At 60.2% G+C, this 21,122-nt stretch overlaps 2 protein-coding genes and 1 long non-coding RNA gene across 8 annotated transcripts in view; 2 read left to right on the forward strand and 1 right to left on the reverse strand.

Annotated features, from left to right (window-relative positions):
* The first annotated feature begins 6 nt into the window (after positions 1-6).
* Positions 7-15,342, forward strand: LZTR1 (leucine zipper like post translational regulator 1). Of its 2 annotated transcripts, none has more exons than XM_014868045.3 (21): positions 7-452; positions 922-984; positions 3,806-3,862; positions 5,320-5,399; positions 5,824-5,932; positions 6,501-6,584; positions 7,493-7,550; positions 8,221-8,360; positions 9,015-9,216; positions 9,626-9,781; positions 10,200-10,310; positions 10,685-10,777; positions 10,959-11,054; positions 11,144-11,309; positions 11,576-11,745; positions 11,914-12,025; positions 12,859-12,985; positions 13,075-13,224; positions 13,915-14,020; positions 14,108-14,188; positions 14,477-15,342. In XM_014868045.3, the coding sequence occupies exons 1-21, from the start codon at positions 253-255 to the stop codon at positions 14,591-14,593; spliced, it is 2,478 nt and encodes an 825-aa protein (XP_014723531.1). In that variant the 5' UTR covers positions 7-252; the 3' UTR covers positions 14,594-15,342. The 2 variants fall into 2 exon arrangements, with proteins under 2 accessions (XP_014723531.1, XP_014723530.1); XM_014868044.3 differs by having other exon boundaries at positions 9-452; positions 11,869-12,025.
* A 1,556-nt stretch (positions 15,343-16,898) lies between these two features.
* Positions 16,899-20,708, reverse strand: THAP7 (THAP domain containing 7). The gene is made up of 5 exons (XM_014868054.3): positions 19,356-20,708; positions 19,104-19,183; positions 18,532-18,687; positions 17,814-17,954; positions 16,899-17,613 (listed from the first exon to the last, which is right to left on the reverse strand). The coding sequence occupies exons 2-5, from the start codon at positions 19,181-19,183 to the stop codon at positions 17,049-17,051; spliced, it is 942 nt and encodes a 313-aa protein (XP_014723540.1). The 5' UTR covers positions 19,356-20,708; the 3' UTR covers positions 16,899-17,048.
* LOC139045952 (uncharacterized) overlaps positions 19,426-21,122 on the forward strand; it is a 305,429-nt gene continuing 303,732 nt past the window's right edge. For 3 of the 5 annotated variants that reach the window (XR_011505480.1, XR_011505482.1, XR_011505481.1), the window contains exon 1: positions 20,898-21,119. This is a non-coding gene — a long non-coding RNA (uncharacterized lncRNA). Of the gene's footprint in view, positions 19,554-20,897; positions 21,120-21,122 lie in introns of those variants that run through there. The other 2 variants (XR_011505479.1, XR_011505483.1) reach the window with 2 other exon arrangements.

Below are 21,122 nucleotides of genomic sequence, written 5' to 3' on the forward strand. Positions count from 1 at the left end.
ATACTTAACGGGAAACGCTTCCCAGAAAGTTACGCGCCAGCCACACAGTCCAGACGCAGGCACCGCCCAGATCCGCGGCGTTACGAGGAGCGCTAGGATTGCTGGGAAGTGTGGGCCGGCTACAGTGGGGCGCGGACCGGAAGTGCTGCGCCATCGGCACGAGGCTTGCCGGGAAATGTAGTCCTTCGGGGCGCCCCGGGGCGGTGGCCGTACGTCCCGCGGACCCGGTGGCCGATCGGGCGTGGACCCGAGATGGCTGGGCCGGGCGGCTCGGGGGGCCCGATCGGGGCCGGGGCCCTGGCAGGCGGCGCGCGGTCCAAAGTAGCCCCGAGCGTGGACTTTGACCATAGCTGCTCGGACAGTGTCGAGTACCTGACGCTCAACTTTGGGCCCTTCGAGACAGTGCATCGCTGGCGGCGCCTCCCGCCCTGCGACGAGTTCGTGGGGGCCCGGTACGGGGGGCTTTAGGGGACCTTGGGGGCGAGGGGCTTGTCTGAGGGGGTCCCATGGCGGGGTCCAGGGGCGAAGCTGGGGCGTGATGCCCCAGAACGGGATCTGGTAAAGGGCGGGGGGAGTGGTGGTGTCCAGGACGGTGTCCAGGGCAGGGTGGGGGTTCTGAGGGAGTCTCGGAGTGGGGTGGCCCGGGGCAGGGTACTAGAGTTAAGTTGTGTTTTTGGGTCTCGAGCTGGGGTCCCAGGTGCTCTGCAGTGTGGTGCGGAGTCCAGAGCATCCCAGGGCAGTGTCAGGGCTCCCCACATGCAGGGTCCTTTGGGTACTGGTGGAATTTAGGGGTCTCTGTCAATCTTGACAGTTGAGAGATATTGTCTCGCTTCTGTGGCAGCCCCGGTGCTTAGTCTCATTCCTTGGGTGCCCCCAAGAAGGTCCTGGCCTCACTGCCGCCCACCCCTCCTTTCTTTCCAGGCGCAGCAAGCACACAGTGGTGGCCTATAAAGATGCCATCTATGTATTTGGTGGAGACAATGGGTGAGTGAGTCTGAACATCGCGGTGTTTGGACCAGGGAGGGAGAAGCACGGTGCTTCAGACTGGGTCTCTTTAGCTCTGCTGCTATCTTTCCAGATGTTAGCTAAGCACTCAGCCTGTTTCCCCATCCGTGAGGTTCCCCACACTCAGGCCCTTAGCACAGCACCGAGTGGGTATCACATGCCCAGGAGACAGAAGCGTCCCGCTGGTTCTGAGTGAGTGGACACAGCCTTGAAAGAAAAACAGCTGCCCTGGCTGCCACCCCTGCCAGGTGCACTCCCTTCCCTGCACTTCTCTCTGGGCCCATCCACATGCTCACATGGCAGCCGAGAGCTGATGGAGGACACAGTTTTATTTATTTACCATGTTTTTCACTTTTTGTAAGAGTTTTCCCACGTTGCTATAAATTCCTGGCAAATAACTTTCCTGGCAATGATCCAATCTTCTGTTGGTGGGCACACCTCCATGCCATGAATTGTTCCCAATTCAGTTGTGGCTGGTTTTCTTTGGTGAAAGGTAATGGCCAAGATGACCCCTTGGTTTCTGTAGCCACTTCCTTCTCCTGGCATGTTTCTCTGTGACCCATCCCCCAGGAGCTGGACTCACCCAGAGCGAAAGAGCTGTCTTAGGGTGGGCTGGGCCATGTCAAGTCCTGGGTGCAGGCACAGCAGGCATGCTTGTTCTGGACCAGGAGAGAGGGGTCTTGTCTGGTCAGACAAGCTTTCCTGGAGGGGTTGATGACCTGGAAGATGAGTGGGAGTGAGCCAGGCAAAGAGGAAGAGTGTGCCAAGCTGAGGGATCAGTGTGGTCAACGGCCTGGAGGTGAGAGTGTGCAGAACAGCACTGGGTCTGGAGTCTGGGCAGGACTCCTCTCCCTCATTCTTTGTTGATGTGCCCAGAAAAGGCCAGGGGTGCCCAGCAAGGCTCGGGGAGGATTGCAGGCCTGCTGGATGTGGTGCTGAAGCTTGGTCTTCTGGATAGACAGGGTTCAGGGAAGGCAGCTTGATGGCATGAACTGCACCCTGGTCTCCTCCTCTGTATATGGGGGTGGCCACATGCCTGCTTTTCCAAGGGTCAGTGAGCACAAGGCCATGAGGGGCTCAGGACAGAGGTTTCCTTGTGCTGAGGGTGCAGTGCTTGCACATGACCGATCCTGCCTCCGAGTCCTATCCCTGCCTCTCAACCACACGACCTGGCCTGAAGCCCAGGAAGAGCTGGCTTCTGATTGCTGCTCCAGCCTTGGTCCTGCAGGACTCCCTGGGGGAGCTGACTTGGGGCTGGTGGGGTACACAGGGCCCCATGAGGACCTGCAGACTGGGCAGAACGATCTCTTTGGGCATGGCCTGTGGCTTCCAGCCTGTCTCCCCCTCGGTCTCTTTCCCTAGGAGCAGCTAGTTGAAAATGCGAGTTGGAGCATGTTCCTCCTCGGCTCGTAACCCTGAGATGTCTCTCCACCTGCCTCTGAGTAAAAGCCCAAGCCCTCTTGGCAGTCTCTGTGTCCCCACTGCTCCTCTGCCCTCATCCCACACTGCACCGGGCCACACCGCTGCCTTGCTGTGTTCTGATTGGACCAAGCATCCTCCTCTTCAGGCCCTTGCACTGACTGTTCCCTCCTTCCCACCCTTCCTGCCCCTCTTCTGAATCCCCTGAGTGAGGCCTTCCCCGACCACCTGGACCAACTGGACCGACTGGCGGCCCTCCCCTCCCCTTCTGCACCTCTTACAGGCTCCGTTCGTCCCCAGAGCACACAGATGTTTATTATCTGTCTTCTCCGCCAGGGCGGGACCTATATGCCAGCACCCAGAGAATTCAATAAATGTTTGTCACACGAAGGAATGAAATAAGGGAGAGGCATTTGCCTACAGATGTTTACTGCAATCCACCAAACTAGAACAGGCCTGGTGTGCAGCCCAGGGCAGTGGGTGGGAACATCCCCGGGAGTGTTCTGTAGCAGGTAGAGTTTGCTACAATGTGAGACTAAGAAACAGGATAGAAATTTGTCTCACTCTAGTTGCAACTTTGTAAAGACTGAGTAGGTAGAAAGAAAGATGGCCTCCTTCAGCCGGAAGCAGGAAGGACAAATGGGAGGGGGCTGGACTTGGGGTCACACCCCTGCTTCCTTTTGATCACCCAGGCTGGCTCTGTAAATGGAGGTGGAGAGCACGGTTACCTGGTGCAGACATAGCAAGGCAGGGCAGAGGGCACCCGGTGCAGGCCTGGCCTGGCGTCGCGTGCAGGGGGTGCCGGGCTCCTGCTGGGTTGATGCCCTTCTTCCCTCTGACTGACAAGGGAACATGCAGGTCTTCTTAGATGGTGCGATTGCTGGTGGATTTGTTTTCCAAATATTGTATCTTTAAAGTAGTTGTTATGCTAGCTTTGTGATAACGAGGTGGCAGGAAGATCAGAGAGAAGGGAGCAGGCCTCCCCTGAGATGTGGGCGTGCATCTGCATGGTGGCGCTGCCTCGCCTCGGAGAGGGCACTGAGACATGTGAGTGGGACTGCAAGTGAGGATTCTGGAGCCTTGGGGGAGCTGTGAGCCCTCAAGTCAGTCACTGGGTGGCTGGGATCCTGCTTTGGCCCTGACCCCAGGCAGGCTGGTCCCACCTTTGTAGCAGCCTAAGTGCCTGCACCAGCCAGGGAGCTTCCTTTGTGGTCACCTCTCTGGTCCCTCAGGCATCAGCTGGTTGCCTGGACCTGGCGAAGTCCCTCAAAACAGCCCCGCCCCGCCCCCTGGGCTGCAGTGTCCATCTCCTGGGTCTGGCTGGGCAACGCCCTCCAGAGCAGGTGGGGACTGAAGCCACTTCTCCCTGGCTGTCTTTCAGGAAGACGATGCTCAACGACCTCCTGCGTTTTGACGTGAAGGACTGCTCCTGGTGCAGGTGGGTGGCCTCCCGAGCTCCAGGTCCCCTCTCTTTCTCCTAGGACATGGTAGCACTGTGCTGGGCCCTCATTGCCTGTGGAGTCGTGCTCATCATGGAAAGCTAGAGAGAAGCTTCAAGAAGCATGACAGCGCCTCAGGGATGTCATGCCCGTAGCTGCCCTTAGTGTTTCCCTCTCTCCTGGGTTTCTTTTCTAGTCCAAGACTGAGATTGATTGTTCTGAATCCTGTTAATTAAGGGGATCTGTTTGATCCAGTTGCAGGTCCTAAAATTCTGCCTCAAGAGAGCCCTTCAGTCACCAGGCCTGTCTCTTGGGCCAGGGGCTGGTGTGGGAGTCAACATGGGGGCTATCGGTGGGTGGGTCCTTCCAGGATCAACTCTGTTGCTGCAGGGTGCTGCCCTCCTTCCTGCCCTGTGGGGCCCATCCTCAGCCAGTGGGTCTTGGCTTTCCTCCCACAGATGGCCTTCCCCAACTGTGTGGCCTTGGGCAAGACACCTGCCCTCTCTGAGCACTGCATATTTGTGCCCACCTGCCCCTGCTGGGGAACAGCTTATAGCCGAGGGGGAGAAGTGGATCCTCGGATGAGGAGATGCTGGACCTCCTCCTGAGCTCTGCCATCTGCTGGTGCAGGAGCACAGACCCGCTGAGCCACTCGAGTGCTACGCTCTATGCAGGAGCTCTGCGCGCCACCCTCTGGTCCCCAGCAGCCCTCTGGGGTGGGGTCTCACCGCCCCCTTTGATGGAGGAGGACGTCCAGGCCCAGGACTCACAGCTGCTGAACCTGGCACACCTGGGCAACATCACTCCAGGGTGCCCACCCTCTGCCCAGGAGACCCGGGTGGAGCTGGGATTGCTGCAGAAATTGATACATTGTTTCTCTTGCACTTGACTTTAAAATATGGCGCACAGTTACAGATTAATTTGCAGGGTCCCTCTGAAGGCTTTACAATTCTTTGTTAAAAATTCTTAAGTGTAAAACTCTGAAAAGGAGCAGCCCCAGGAAAGCTGTATAACTAGGCTTTGAATTCAATAAATAAAATATGTTGCAGAATACATACTGTGGAATACAGTGCAGCTGCGAGAATGTGGGTATAGATGATTCTAGAGTAGCATGAAGACCTAGTCACATTCTACAGGTCAGCTGAAAACGCAGATTACAAAATACCCACCACATGATTCCATTAACAAAAATTACTCAGAGGCATAAATATGCATAGCAGAGATGTAGGGGGAGACCTCAAGGTGTGAGCAGTGGTTTCCGGCAAAGGGATTATACAAAGTTTTAGGGTGGTTTTTGTTTTTTCCTTATTGGCAATTTTTTTTAATGTTTCTATAATGAAACAATTATTACCTTCAAAATGCAAAATTAACAGGAAGTGTGGGAGTGGCAGGGGCTGCCCATGTGGCGTGGACCACACAGCTGGCTCCTGCTGACCTCACTCCCCTGCACCCCCAGGGCCTTCACCACCGGGACCCCACCGGCCCCACGCTACCACCACTCGGCCGTCGTCCACGGGAGCAGCATGTTCGTCTTTGGTGAGCGCCTCTCACGTCCGGCCCACAGCTCCGCGGCCCTGCCCACCAGCCTTGGGCGTGCTGCCCGCCCTCAGCTTCTGCTGCCAGAGTCCTCGGAGTTCTTGTGCTGGGTCGGGGCCTCTCCTGTGGGCCCCTTTCCCTAACAGTTCTGATCTCCTGGGATTGGAACTGTCTGCTCTGTGACTGGGCCGGAAGGTAGCTCCCCCACCCTCACCCTCCACCGGGAGCAGGGAATGGGGTTCTGCTCTTCCCTGTGTCCCCAGAGCCTAGCACAGAGGGAGGCGTGCAGGAGGTGCTCCCCAAAGTTTGGAGGGGGAGTCCTGGAAAACATTTTAAATGGGCCAGATTCTGCCCCACCTCCTGAGGTTTGAAGACTCTGAAATGCTGCCTTTGGGTGTGACAGTTTTTCACTCTCTTTACCCAGGGGGCTACACAGGGGACATTTATTCCAATTCTAACTTGAAGAATAAAAATGACCTCTTTGAATACAAGTTTGCAACTGGCCAGTGGACGGAGTGGAAAATTGAAGGCCGGTGAGAGACTTTGCTGAAACTTTTGGGGTTGTCCTGATGGCCCCTACTCTGGGTCCTGGGTGGCAGCAGGCCTGGGATCTGGCCCCTGTAGCGTTAGGGGTGAAGAGCCCGAGGCTCAGAGGCCTTGGGGGTACACAGTGGCGGGGAGCTGGGTGTTGGTGCTAACTTCCGCTGCTCCCATCCATGGCCTCCCCCGAGCTCTCTGATGCCCTCCTTTAGGAGGTAGAAGGGACTTGGGCGTCTTGCTGATGGGCGCTTCACTGGGGCTGTATTGCGCGCACCCCCTTTGATACTTTGGTGGTAGCTGGGAGCGGGCTCTGTGCCCTGTGGATGTATGAATTCCTCATCCAGCTGCCCTGTGCCTCGTGAGCTCAGCCTCTGGTGCTGCTGCTTATTCCCAGTGCCCCGGCTGGAGTCCCCAGAGCCGCAGTGTCAGCAGATGTGGGCATGACAGCCCTGGAGCCCTGGTGGGATCTGCAGGGCTGTGGCCCCTGCACTGGCTTCGTGGGGCTGTGAGGCTGGGTCTATGCTGGGCGGTCTCACTCCCCACCCCCTCTTCACACTCCAGGTTGCCAGTTGCTAGGTCAGCCCATGGCGCCACGGTATACAGTGACAAGCTGTGGATCTTTGCTGGCTATGACGGCAATGCCAGGTAGGTGGTGGCCTGCCTGTGCACCCCACCTCTGAGCGCCCCGTGAGTGTACTGAGGCACAGAGTGGGCCTTCCTGGTGTGGGAGGGCTCAGGCTGGGGGTTTCTCAGGAGGGAGAGTGTGTGGACGGGGTGGCAGGAAGAGGGTAATGGGTACTGAGCGGAGCCCTGCCCGACCCCCACAGGGGTCAGCAGGACCAGCACCCTGAGGCGCCTCCTGTGGCGTCTGAGGAGGTGGCAAGCCTGACAGATATCTTGAGGGTGTGCTGGTCCCCGCAGCAGTGGGGCCATAGCCGGGTGTCATCAGAGCCAGGGTGGGGGAAGTGGACCCTTGAATTGCTCGGGTGGGAATACTTGGCCCACAGTGAGTGACCCTGAGGGCTGAGTGGGCAGGTGGGTGGCAGCGGCAGGGCTCAGCCTGGTCCCCGACCCCGAGGAGGGCCACACAGGGTTCTTGCCTGCGGCACAGGCATTTTCCTGCTTATTGTAGAAAATTGGCTTCGCTCTATTTTTCTGATTACAAAAGTAGCGTGTGCTCATTCCCCAAAATGTCAGCATTACAGAAACTCCAGCTGGTGTGGTGTTGATGGTGGTTTCTGGGAGCGTCGCCTCTCTGAGGTCCTCTCCTAACCCCGGGGGTCAGCCGAGGGAGTGGCTGAGCCTCCCACACTGCCCCAGATGTCGTGAATGAGGCCACTCATTCCTGTCTGGCTGGCTGGGGCTCTGGCACTGCAGGGATTCCATCCAGCTCCCCTCAATAGAAGCCCCCACCTCATGGCTGCTCTGTAGTCCCCTGGGCAGAGTCCCACAAGATGTGTTCTTCCCTGGAGCCATCCCTCCTGGCCAGGCCCAGGTGCACCCTGACAGCCAGCCCCAGCTGTGGCAATCCTGATCCCTCTGTTCTAATGCAGGTTGAATGACATGTGGACCATTGGCCTCCAGGACCGGGAACTCACGTGCTGGGAGGAGGTGAGGGGTGTGGGTGCTGGGGTGGGGCGGGGGAGGCAGGGAGGTGAGGGCTTGGGGGGCTGGGGTGGGCCCAGGGAGGTAAGGGGTGCAGGGGGGTGGGGGAGGGGAGGCAGGGAGGTGAGGGGTGCGGGGGGTCTGAGGTGGGGCTGGGGAGGTGAAGGTGCAGGGAGGCCCTGGGGGTGCATGGGCCGACACGGAGGTAACTTTCTGCCCCTTGCCAAAGCCCAGCCTTGACCTTGGTCTGGCTGTACCCACTGACCTCCCACCCCAGCCCCATGACCAGTTCCAGCGGCAGTTATCCAGTGACTGAGGGCCCTGCCTCGGTTGGCAGGGCGTCCCAGGGGCTGATGCAGTGTGGGTATAATCCACCCTTATTTGAACGCAACAAGGTGTCCTGCTGGCTGCTGTTTCTGGGTGATCTGACTGACTGCACCACTGTCTTTCTCCTTGGGGTTTCTTTCCCCTGTAATGAGGATTTTGGCCTCAGCTGTTCTAAATTGGGCCCATTTAGGTGGGCAAGGTGGTGCTTTAAGCTGTTTTGCAAAATTAATCTGTGAACCTTCTTTCATGGAAGTTTCAAGAATTCAAGTAGTCCCACTTGAGCAGTGTGGGCCGCGGCCGGGTGGGCTGGTCCAGGGACGCCCCGGCTGAGCCATCCTCCCCATGCCAGGTGGCCCAGAGTGGTGAGATCCCGCCATCCTGCTGCAACTTCCCCGTGGCTGTGTGCCGGGACAAGATGTTTGTGTTCTCGGGGCAGAGCGGAGCCAAGATAACCAACAACCTCTTCCAGTTTGAATTCAAGGATAAGACGTGAGTGCCCTGGTGGTGGGGCCCACGGTCGGCACCCACACCTGCATCTGGAGGTGTTCTCGCAAGCTCCCGCGGACTGCAGGCCACCTCCCTGTGGCAGTGGCAATGCACAGGCACCTCGTGAGCCCAGCATGTGCGGGGCACGGGGGTCAGCATGGAGCCAGATGGCATGGCTCTGCCTGGCCAGGATCTGGGTGGGTTCTTGGGCTGACTTAGCAAAGAGAGGATTTGCTGGGAGGTGCCGGGAAGCCCTTGGAGGTGGAGAGCACTGCAGGAGTGGCATCGGGGGGTGGGGTCCCAGCACCTCCTGGGGTGGGGACTTGGCTTTGGGGATCATCCCACACGTTCGGGTGGTGGACATGCCCCAGAGAGTGGTCCGATGCCACCCCTCCTGCCTTGCCACTGCTGCCTGCTCCATGGCTGGAGAGACAGGAGCGGGCTCGGGCAGGACCCCGTGGTGGGCTGCGTAGAGCCAGGAGAGCTGCTGCCAGGGCAAAGTGGGGGGTATGATGCTGGGCACACGTGCTGCAGGCCCTCCCTTGGCCCAGATTGGTCTCCCCAGGGGCCACTGGGGAGGGGACCTCCGAGCCCAGGTGGAGGCTGGGGGGAGCAGGAGCCACGCCCCGGCCCTGGCTCACTGTCCTGTGCCCCCAGGTGGACACGGATCCCCACTGAGCACCTGCTCCGGGGCTCCCCGCCGCCTCCTCAGCGGCGCTACGGGCACACTATGGTAGCCTTTGACCGCCACCTCTACGTGTTTGGAGGCGCAGCCGACAACACGCTGCCCAATGAGCTGCACTGCTATGACGTGGACTTCCAGACCTGGGAGGTTGTCCAGCCCAGCTCGGACAGCGAGGTGAGTGCTGCCAGGCCAAAGACAGCGGGCAGAGCCCACCTCCTCCCCAGCTCCTTACAGCCTCAGAGGGCTCCCAGGGCTTCAGACAGCAGCAGGAGGCAGGCCAGGATTCCCGGGCCCTCGGCCCTGGACGCCTGCCCTGGCCTGACCCTGGGCTGGGGGCCCCTCTGGCCTGTTCTCCACCTTGCAGCCTGCGAGCGTTTAGCATTCCACTTCCCATGATGTCTGCACCCGGCTGCCTGCCTTGATGCTGGTTCCCCTCCCAGCCTGGCTGCAAGTGCTCTCGTGCTGTGGCTCTTCCCCCTCCCACACTTGTCCCCACAGCACCCAGGCAGGGATGGCAGGAGGTCTTTGGTGCCTGCCCCACCCTTGTTGACTGGTCCCACCCCTGCATATCTCTCCTCGCCAGGTCGGCGGGGCTGAGGTGCCAGAGCGAGCGTCTACTTCCGAGGAGGTGCCCGCCCTGGCCTCCGAGGAGCGGGGTGCCTTCAAGAAGTCCCGAGATGTGTTCGGCTTGGACTTTGGCACCACCACAGCCAAGCAGCCCGCCCCGCCGGCCTCAGAGGTGAGGGCTGGTACCCTCGTTACTGCTCCATCACAGCCTGAAGCTGGACCTGTGATCAGCTCCTCTCACAGAAGGGGAACTGAGGCTCATAGAAGTACTTGTCGGGGTCATACAGCGAGTGAGGCAAGGGCCAGGAACCCATGCCCTGCTGGCTGGGCCACGTTGGTGCAGCATGCGAAACCAGGCACCTGCTCTGTCCACTCTGTGGGCCCATAGAGGCCCGTCCTGTCCACCACCCATACAGGCCCCGCCTCCCACCCTGTGCTGCACCTGGGGGCCTGCTCTCTGGCCTCTCCTTCAAGGCCATTGGTGCCACATCCTTGTCCACAGCCTGGCCAGCTCCAGGCCTCAGCCAGCCCTGCTGCTGGAGACCCCCCCACCCCCCCTCACCTCCTGACTTGTCCTGCTCTCCACCCAGCTGCCCAGCGGAAGGCTCTTCCACGCAGCTGCTGTGATCTCGGATGCCATGTATATCTTCGGGGGCACTGTGGACAACAACATCCGCAGCGGGGAGATGTACAGGTTCCAGGTGGGGCTCCCAGCCTGCAGGGGAGGCGCTACCTCACAGCTGACTCTGCAGTGGGGCCAGCCAGGCTGCATGGCCCCGGGGACAGAAACTACAGCCCAGTGGGTGGGGTGGGGCTTGTCCCAGAGCAGCCAGAGCTGGGGCTGCGCCCGGTGGGACAGTGGCCTTTCTGAGGAATCTGGCAGCTGGGATGGGGCCTCTAGGCTGAGGGCAGTCTGAGAAGCCTCAGTGCAGGGGGGCGTGGGGGCTCACAGCAGAGCCAGCGGAGGCTGAGCTGGGCTCAGCATGGCAGCCTCGAGCATCTGTGCCCTGGAGGGTGCAGGGGGCAGAGCCGGCCGACAGTGGCTTCCCTCGGCAACACGGGTCTCCTCCTGCAGTTCTCCTGTTACCCCAAGTGCACGCTGCATGAAGACTATGGGCGGCTGTGGGAGAGCCGCCAGTTCTGCGACGTGGAGTTCGTGCTGGGTGAGGTGGGTGCCCTGCCCATGTCCGGCCCTGCCTGCGAGCTGCCGAGTGGGAGCTTTGCACCCAGAGGCACGGCTGGCCACCCACTGGTGCCTGGAGCCCTGGGGCCCCGCCCTGGCTGGCTGGGCCTTGGCCCCCTTGGGTGAGGGTCCTGTGCCCTCCACCAAGGCATCGTTCTTACCACAGAAGGAGGAGTGTGTGCAGGGCCATGTGGCCATTGTCACAGCACGGAGCCGCTGGCTCCGCAGGAAGATCGTGCAGGCACGGGAGCGGCTGGCCCAGGTGAGGTGTCTGCCCCACCCCACACCACCCCACCTCACCCCACCTCGCATCCATGGGGTGCCCTTGAACTCCCCTTCCTCTCGCCACAGAAGCTGGAAGAGGAGGCAGCCCCAGCTCCCAGGGAGGCCCCTGGTGCAGCTGTGGGTGGGGCCCGGCCGCCCCTGCTGCGCGTGGCCATCCGCGAGGCCGAGGCCCGGCCCTTTGAGGTGCTCATGCAGTTCCTCTACACTGACAAGATCAAATACCCTCGGAAAGGTCTGCCTGGCGGGGGATGGAGCGGGAATTTGGTGGGGCGTGGGCAGCCCTGCCTAGCAGGTGGGCAGTCTGAGGCTCAGAGGTTGCAGCCACTCCTGACCACCCGCATGTGGCTAAGCCGCTCCTTGGGACCCCCAAGGCCTTATTCTGGCCTGACAGCCCCAACCCATCCTCATCCATGGAGGGAGCCCAGGGCCCTATCCTCCCTGCCCTGTCCTCTGGTCCCTCACCCCACACTTCCCAGGCTGAGGGAGCTCTTGGTGCAGGGCACGTGGAGGACGTGCTGCTCATCATGGACGTGTACAAGTTGGCACTCAGCTTCCAGCTGTGCCGCCTGGAGCAGCTGTGCCGGCAGTACATTGAGGCCTCCGTCGACCTGCAGAACGTGCTGGTTGTGTGTGAGAGCGCCGCCAGGCTGCAGCTGGGCCAGCTCAAGGTGCGGGGCAGGGGTGGCACGGCAGCCCACCCTGCCCACCGCTGCAAGCCCCTTGCCCAGCCTGTTGCCTTGTCCCGGGCCGAGGCCTGACCCCACCTGCCTGCCCCGGCCTGTCTGTCCCAGGAGCACTGCTTGAACTTCGTGGTGAAGGAGTCCCACTTCAACCAGGTGATCATGATGAAGGAGTTCGAGCGCCTCTCGTCCCCACTGATTGTGGAGATCGTGCGTCGGAAGCAGCAGCCGCCCCCCCGCAGCCCCTCGGATCAGCCCGTGGACATCGGTAGGAGCCCCAGTCCCCTTCCCTGAGGGTGGCTGGGCAGGGCACCGTCTTTCTGGGGTGGAGACTTGGGAACCATGGAAGCACCAGCCAGGCCCTCAGGGAGGGGCTGGATGTGGGGGGACCGCAGAGCGCTCCCCACCGGGTGCAGGGGCAGGGGCAGACAGGGAGGCAGTTCAGACTCAGTCAAAGCAAGAAATCCGATGCACCGGGCTTTCCACAGCAGGCGGTGTGCCCAAGGGTGGGGACTCTCCTGAGTCTGCTCCTGGACGTGGCCACAGGCACCTCTCTGCTCTGACTGGGATGGCAGGGCTGAGGGCTTCTGAAGTGAGCAACTGCTCAGGGTCGTGGTGATTAGACGCTGAGCTCTTTCAGGCCCACCCTGTCTGGGGCCTAGCGAGGGGAGAGCACAGCCTGCAGACTTCAGACGCTCCCAGTGCCTCTGTGTCCCCGCTCAGCCAGGGAAGGGACATCATAGATTCCTTCATCCCTTGACTCTCCCTGGGGCCTGTGCTACCCCTGGTCACTGGCTCCAGGTGACACATGGTGGGCGCATAGGGCATGCCAGGCCCAGGAGGGCTCAGTGGGCTGAGTTTGGGAAAAGATCAGACTGTGGGGGGCCATGTTTAGGGCCGAGGGGAGAAGAGAACAGGGCCTGGCTGTGCCTCAAGGGCCAGACTGAGGCCTCTGGCCTGGGGGAGGTTCATTCAGGGCGGCAACACGGACAAATGTGCAGGAGGTGGTGCCTGTGGGGTCCCGAGTCAGAAGCTGGCCTCTGGCTCAGGGTCTGGTGGGAAGTGGGAGGTGCCTGCTCAGGTCCTTCTGCCTCCCCCCAGGAACGTCTCTGATCCAGGACATGAAGGCATACCTGGAGGGGGCCGGTGCGGAGTTTTGTGACATCACGCTGCTGCTGGATGGGCACCCACGGCCGGCCCACAAGGCCATCCTGGCTGCCCGCTCCAGGTGGGTGGGGGTAATGCTGCTGGGCAGGGCGGGCCCTGGTGCTGGTTGCATCCACTGAGAGCCTGGTCTCTGCTGCCCTCTGTCTGCAGCTACTTTGAGGCCATGTTCCGCTCCTTCATGCCTGAGGATGGGCAGGTGAACATCTCCATCGGGGAGATGGTGCCCAGCAGGCAGGCCTTCGAGTCCATGCTGCGTTACATCTACTATGGCGAGGTCAACATGCCGCCCGAGGACTCGCTGCATCCGTGCCTCCAAGGCTGCTCCTGGGTCACCACTGGTGGTCCCAGTGCCCACCGTGGGCGGCTTTGGGACCCAGCTGGCTGGTCCTGGCTGGGCGGTTTCCTGAGGGTTTCCTGGTGCCAGTGCTCTCCCAGGGTCCCCTGCAGCAGGTGGTTGGTCAGCACGCTGGGGTTTGTAGCCAGGACGGATGGGTGGGTTCTTGACCCTCGCGACTGCCCAGAGGAAGGGGTCAGTCGTTGCTGTGTGTGCTGGGTGAGGGACTCCTGGGGGATCCCTGGTCACGTCACTTCAGTGGGGTCTGAATGTGGGGTGTGAGAGGTCCTGCAGGCCTCTGTGAGGCTGGGACTGTTCTGCAAATGTGCTTGTGGGTATTTTCCTGGGGAGAGAGTCCTGTGGTTTTCGCTGGATCTTGAATGGGGCCTTTGACCCCTAAGTCGTTCAGAATCCATGTAGAGAGCAAATCTGTCCCACCTGGATTGCCGCCCTGGTCCCTGACTCCCCATGGACCCCATGCCTGTCCCTCATATGGGGTGGGTCCCCCTGGTTTGAGCAAGCAGAGGAGGCAGCCAGGGTCTCAGGTTTTCTCCGTCCCCTGTGAGCAGGGGGTCCAGTCGCACCGGCCTGGGGAGGAGGGCAGGGCAGCAGGAGCGTGGGCTTCTTTGAGTGGCAGCTCCTTAACCAGCCCCCAGCTACCTGTTCGCGGCCCCCTACTACTACGGCTTCTACAATAACCGGCTGCAGGCGTACTGCAAGCAGAACCTGGAGATGAACGTGACGGTGCAGAATGTGCTGCAGGTAGCTCGCCTGGTGCCCGCGGGCCTCCTGGCACCTGGGTGGGTTGGTGAGAGCTGGGGCGGCACCTCAGGAAACCTGCTGTTCCAGATCCTGGAGGCAGCTGACAAGACGCAGGCGCTGGACATGAAGCGGCACTGCCTGCACATCATCGTGCACCAGTTCACCAAGGTCAGGGCCCTCCTGCCCAGTGCTCGCTGCCCATGCTCGTCTTCAGGACCCACTCCCCCTTGGAAGGATGGCCAGGTTGTGGGGGGTGCTTGCAATCTGGCCATCTTCTGCAGCAGTGGGCCCTGGGGATAACAAACAGAGCCACCCACCCACTGGCCACGCCTCGCCCTATCCTCAGAGCCAGCCTGCTCCTTGAGCTGGTGGAGCCCCCAGAAAACTCCGCAGCCTACCTGGGCCGTCATGAGAATCCGGTTCCAGCCTGTTTTGGCCTTTTGGGTGTCTCCACAGGTCTCCAAGCTGCCCACGCTGCGCTCCCTGAGTCAGCAGCTGCTGCTTGACATCATAGACTCCCTGGCCTCCCACATCTCTGACAAGCAGTGCGCAGAGCTGGGTGCCGACATATGAGGGCCCATGTGGTGCTGGCCCACATGCGGAGGATGACCATGCCTGCCCGTTGCAGACTGCACTAGCCACACTCGGCCCTGCTGGCTGAGGGGCAGGGTCCCCAGAGTTTCCGAAGGGAGCTGGGGGAACTTGGGGGGCTCTGAATGTGTCATTTCACTGCTGAGGACACGGGTCCCACAGAGAAGCAGGCCCCCAAGTCAGCACCCTCTGCCGGGGTGGAGGTGTGGGTGGGAAGCCAGGACTCAGGGATGAGGACATGGCAGAAGGCAGGGGTCCTGGCCGGGGCCCAGTGGTGGGGAGAGTTGAGCTCACCAGGGAGCTGGTTTTGGGCCCTCCAAGTGGGAGGCACCTGGCATCGCTATGGATCCGGCCACTGGGTCCTTGCCAAGGCTCCTCTGATGTGGGGGCTGCACAATACCCCCTCAGCCTCATCAAAGGGTGTAAGGGACCCCTCCAGCCACCTGGAGTTTGTGCTTGGGCAACAGTGATGGGCAGACGGAGTCTGGCTCAAGATGAACTTTGGTGTATGAAGAGCCCTGAGGTCAGCTCTTAGCCTGTGGGGTCAGCCACTTTGGACTGGGCCTGGCTTCCAGAGGGACTGTGGGATCCCATTGGCCTGTGTGCACATTGGGGCCCAGTGTGGGCTGGGGGAGAAGTCTGTGGAGATGCCCCTCCAAGTCCCTGCTGTCCCCAAGTATTTATTCTCTGTCACAGACTTGCCTCCATTAAAGCCACAGCAGCGCTCCCTACTACACGTCTCCGGTGTAGTCCCCAGCAGCAAAGTCCTCTGGAAGCCCTCTGCCTTTCCAGAGCTGAGGATGGACCATGTGGCCCATCTGCTTGAGATCAGCCAGTCTTGCCCAGTTCTCTATCCATGTGGGCAACTCCCCACCCCACCTGGGGTACCAGTCACAGGGCGGAGGGTGGGGGCCTGTGGGAGGAATCCAGGCACACCCCTCCCCTCCTGAGGGGAACCCTGGGGGCCTGGAGTGGGCTCTCTCACAATGCACTGTAGGCTCCTGCCTGGACTGGGAAGTTGGGGACAGGCTGCTGCATCCTTCCTTGTCCCCCAACAGAAGACCCTATGTGAGTCCACCCAATGTGGAAGGCACTGGTCTGCCTCCTTTCTGGGAACAGAACCCCAGGGACCCTTTAGCCCTGGCTGCCAGCAAGCCACTCGGGGGGAAATGATCTCTCTTCCTGGTCTTAGAGCTCCCTTCCTTCCTCTGGTTGTGCCCACACAAACGTACCTGTCCCTCCTCAGACTTTGCTGAAGAGCCCCAGGTGCTGTGTGGAGGTGACAGGGAGCCCCAGTGGCAGGTGGACACCCTTAGGCAAGGGGAGCCCATCCATAAAGCCACTAGCAAGATAGGAAATGGTCCGTTACGAGAAGAGCCTCAGGGAGCCCGGAGGCCTCAGCGAACAACCTGCAAACCCTGCTCTGGGCAGAACTTCATAACCGTTGGTCACTGGGCTCTCCTCTAGACATAAGATGAGTAAATGGAGTTACACACCAAGGGCCCTGAGAAGCAAATTTCAGGACGTTGTGGGGCAGTTTCCAGGAGTAGAGAAAATTCAGCTGCGCTCTTGGGGCTGTTATGGCCAAGGCCCAGCAGGGAGGCCACGCGTGTGCCTAAACCTCCCCCCACCCTGAGCTGCTCGCCACAATCAAAGATGCAGGGAAGCCACGCATGTGCCTAAATGCACCCCAACCCTGAGCTGCTCACCACAATCACAGGCGCAGGGAGGCCTTAGAGATTCTGTCAAGTTGAAGGAAAAAGGGGCTGCTTGCCTCCATGCTTCCCCCACCTCCAGGGACTAGAAAGGTCATCTGTGGGGCCCTCACTAATTGCCAAGCATAGCAGCCCCAGGAGGTCAGAAAGCATCATCCTTGTCCCTGTTTTTCAGATGAGACAGGCCTGGTGGTGGTGGGGGGAGAGAGGGGCCTGCAGCCGGGGCTCAGGCACTGTGCCAGGTTGGCCCACTGCTGGGCGGATTGGGCCTGGGGAGGGAAGTCTGTTGTGTCCCCTCAAAGGAACTGAGTCTGCCTGGGTTTTGAGTGTTTTCAAAGGGGTCAGGTGCCTGGTGCTGCCCCCTGACCTCTCCACACCACCCTGTCCCTCAGAGAAGCCCGGGGGGCGTGGTACTACATGGGAGGGGTGGGCAAGAGCTGGGCTTTCTGCTCTCCACAACTGAGAGCTCGGACTCCAGGGTCTGAGCCCTCCAGGGGCTGCGGTCAGTCCAGGGGAACAAGCCTGGCACCCAGGGCCGGGGTCCTGCCCCCAGATGAGCCAAATAGGAGGGCCTCCTTCTAGAATCCACTTTATTATGGCATCTGCTGGGTCTGATGGATGCAGCTCAGATCAGGTCCCTCTCCAGATGGATTCTGAGGCAGGATGGGATGGAGCCCTGATGGGCAGCCCCTCCGTCAGCCCGTGGTCCGGCAGCCTCTCACTCAGGCCATACTGCTGCTCAGCTGCATGGCAAAGTCCTGCACATGCTCCTTCAGAGTCTGGCGAGCATCCGCCTGTGCCCGCTTCTCCCGCGCCCGCTCCTGCTGCAGCTTGGTCAGCCGCAGCCGCAGCCGCTGCTCCCGCCGCTTGCAGGCCTGCAGCTGGCGCTGGGCCTTGTCCAGGGCGTCAAGCGCAGCCTCAGCTCGCCGCTTCCAAAGCAGGGCACTGCCCACCTGGTAGCTGTGCTCATTCTGGATGTAGGCTCCAGCAGGCGGCGGGAGGCGCAGCATGTAGGCTGAGGGCGAGACGGGCCGTGGCTCGAGAGGGGATGGCTGCCGCTCTGGCTCTCGCTCCGGCGAGGGCTGGGCACTGCAGCCTGCTTCATCTGCCTGGGCACCCAAGGGCCCCAGGAGATCTGAGAAGGGGCTGCTGAGGCCGGGCTCCAGTCTCCCAGCGTGCGAGGCAGGCAAAGCAGCGGGGGCTGAGGCCTCTTCCACAGGAAAGCAGGTGACATCAGCAGGTGGAGGTGGAGAAAATGGAGTCGTGGGTCCTCGGCCCTCAGAGCAGCTGCGGGGGAGAGAGAGAGACTGATAGGCCAGACTAACTGCTTACCAAACCCCACTTTACCAGCCCACCTGACCATCCCCATCCCAGAACCCACTCCACAGCCTCAGAACCCGATCCAGCAAGGCTGCAGGCAGACACCCTAAAGCCCCATCCCTCAGACTCAGGGTGGAAGGGGAGCATCCCCCAGCCACAGCACATACCGCTTCCTGCATCGCCGGAGCCGGCTGACATCAGGGGGGCCAGGTGGATAACTGTGCCCCTTGGTCTTGGTTGTCCGGCGCAGCTTGGAGAAAGACTCAAATATCGTGGGAACTGCCCCCTCCTTCAGCCTGTGATATCCACTGTGGGGAAAAAGCAGCCTGCATGGGATGGAGAACAAGCACTGCCACCCTAGCTGACCTGCACGGGCGCGGGGCCAGCAGGTCCCCCAGCACCCTGAGCAGGCTCCCCAGCGCTAGCAGTGTGGGAGGGGGGAAGGCACAATGTAAACAATTAATTGGGGACATGCCAAGTCTGGCAGAGTTACCCCAACCTCTTCCCTGCAGGACTCCTCAAAGTTAAGGTGTGTGGAAAGGCTGCACCAGAACTGGAGTGATGAGCCCCCCCAAAATTATTTCATTTGTGGACTTGCTGGGAGGAGTGGGGCCCTAAGGAACACCCTCTGGAAAGCTAGTGTTTTTCTCCTGTAACCTAGCACAGTGACCTTGAGCGGGTGGGTCTTACTGTCCTCATCTGGCAGAAGAGGAAACTGAGCTACGGAGTTTGGAAGAGGCAGCCACCCCGGAACCAAGTGTGCTTGTCTGCCCGTCCTGCGCCAGCCGCCCCTGGGACTCCCTCACCGGGCCCTGCAGCTGCCGCTATCAGCCCGCTACTCAGGCCCCACAACCTGTCCCGATGCTGGCTGGCAAGGAGGCTCACCTGATTCCCACCAGCTCAAAGCAGTTCTCCTCGAAGTGTTTGGAGCAGAAGTAGATGTACTCGGATGCCGGGTCCCACAAGCCCTGGCCGCTGGGGTCCAGCCGCTGGCAATTGGCCAGCCACAAGCCTCGCCTTGGGTTGTCCTTCTTGGGAAGTCTGCAGAGCCACGAACCCGTGAGCCCCTGGGCAGCGCCGCGCTCGTGCCGCCCGAGCTCCCGGGACGGGACGCGCTGGCCCCATCCATGCTGCCAAGAGACCTCCCCTCCGCCCCACCGGGAAAGCACTGCCCGCCTGGGGGCACAGGCGAGGAAACAGGCCTCAAAAGAGAAATCTGCTCAGCGTCAATCAGCAGATAAGAGTCAGAGGGGCCCCAAGGCTGGCGGACCTCCAGCCCTTCCCTTCCTTTCTAGGCCCAACCCACCCTGCTCTGCTCCCTCCATCTTGCTCCACCCACAAACTCAAGGCTCGCCTCAACCAGAAAAAGACGCATGCGCAATCGTGGCTCCATGCGCCGGGAAACACGAGCGCATGCGCAGGCGAATCCTCGCGCGCCAGCACGCACGCGCGCTGACCTGTGGAAGGAAATGCCGCGGTTGCGCGTCTCGCGCGTGTCCCGTGTGCAGCAGCCGGCGGCGGAGCAGTGACGCGGCATCTGGGGAAAAGGCGGGAGTTTGGTCGCGGGCGGTTGTCCGGGCCCAGAGGGGCCTCTAGCCCCCAGCCGCCGCTCCGCTCCAGGCGGCCGTGGCTTGCTGGGTCTTCCTCGGTCTAATCTTGCCCGAGCCCCGACCCAGCCCGTTCTCCTGTCTCCCGTCAGCGGCACTCACGGTCTCGCCATTGCTGCGCCGCCCAAATCTCGCGAGGTGTGGCGCGCGGCGGAAGTTGGTACCACAGAGACTCGGAAGCGCGAGGCGCTCGCCCGAGGAGCGGGGCGGGGCCGGGTTGCGTGGATACCGGAAGTGGCGGGAGCAGGCGATCGCCTCGGGGCGCGCGCCGTTCTGGCTGCCATGGACGTCTGCGCTGAGGTACAGCCTTTGCTTTGTTCATTCGGGGCTAACTCAGCAGCCCGGCACCCGGGAACAGCCCCGCTCGGCGGCGCAGAGCCTCGAGGCACGGGGTTTCCGCGTCCCACGACGAGGAGAAGGGGCGGGACGCGTGGTCAGAAGCACCTGACGAAAACCAGCGCTCGCGGCGTAGTGCGGGAGCGGGGCCTCTGCTGGGGAGAGCGGGCAGGGCCGCTGACTACGCTGGGGCAGCGGGAGGGGCGCTTCGGGCGGAGCTCCGGGCTCTCGTGGAAGCGGGTCGTCCGGGGTTGGGTTCGGGCTGCGGCTGCCCCCCTGGCCCCCACAAGACAAGGTGCAGTCAGCCAGCCCACTACCTAGGAAATGAAGCCAGATTACTGTTCCATTCTCCAAAGAACATCCAGTATGGGGTGAAGGATTTACGAATGTTTATATTTATAATAATCAAAGCTCTTTTTCCTAATTCCCTCACCCATTTTGAACACCCTTTTGAAGTCTGTTTTCTGGGAGTAATGCAGTAACCAAATAGACATGCTTAGTTTTTTCTGAGACCAAACATGTTTTTTTCCCTAAAAATCCACTTGGAAAAGACAAGTATCTGGACATATCCACATCACCCATATAACAAGAGGCATAATGTATCTTGAATATGCATAGAGGATCGCTTGGGGGACAAACAGCTCTGGGGAAGGGGAAGAGGGCTTTAGCTTTTCAGCCATCTGCATTGTTTTAATATTTTGCCACATATATGCATTTTTATAATGAATTAAACATGGAAGAGACTCCTTGGAAATAGTGTATCCCTGAGCAAATAGTTGTTAAAGAACATATGGTGAAATCACACTCAGACTGACAAAAAGGAACTTAGAGCAATGAGAATTCAACATGGTCCATCTGGGGCTGGACTGTCTCTTCTGGGGACAGGAGGTGACTTCTTGGACTTTCGCACAGATTCCCCTCCCTCCTGAGACAGGAGAGGAAATCCGAGCGAGACACAGGACCTCCCACAGTGCCTTCCAGCCAAGGCTGCTCGGGTGTCCTGACCTTCCACAGGGCGTGGTGACTGAAAGAAAATTCCTCTATTCAGTCAAGAACTTGGTAACTAGACACAGGGAATGGAAGGTTTCAGCTCTGACCTATAACCCCTGAGATCTGTAGACGTCCTCTGTAAGATGTAATGAATATTTCCAGATCGGTTGAAACCTGCTGTAGATTTTATTTTACCCTTTTATGTGAGTCACTTTAAATCCGTCAATTTTATGCCCTCAGAGATGATCTGTGTCAAGGTGTCTTAAAATGGGGCTGACAGGGGGCCAGACAAGCTCAACAACTTGTGTGTAGTCAGAGGCAAGCCATGGCCATTCCAAATGGGAACAAGATGACATATTTCAGCTACTTCTTGTCACTTCCAATCCAGAATGACCCTGCAACTTGGAACTCTCCAAACACCGTAGGAACTCATTGGAGCTTATGAATGCAGAGTTCACAGCTTTGTCTAATGAAGAAAACCAGTTGTGAATGAGGACTTTTAACAAACAAGAGGGCACAAAGTTAAGGAACCCAAGCATGGTA

The sequence above is a fragment of the Equus asinus genome, chromosome 8, assembly GCF_041296235.1.
Source record: "Equus asinus isolate D_3611 breed Donkey chromosome 8, EquAss-T2T_v2, whole genome shotgun sequence".
NCBI classification, from domain to species: domain Eukaryota; kingdom Metazoa; phylum Chordata; class Mammalia; order Perissodactyla; family Equidae; genus Equus; species Equus asinus.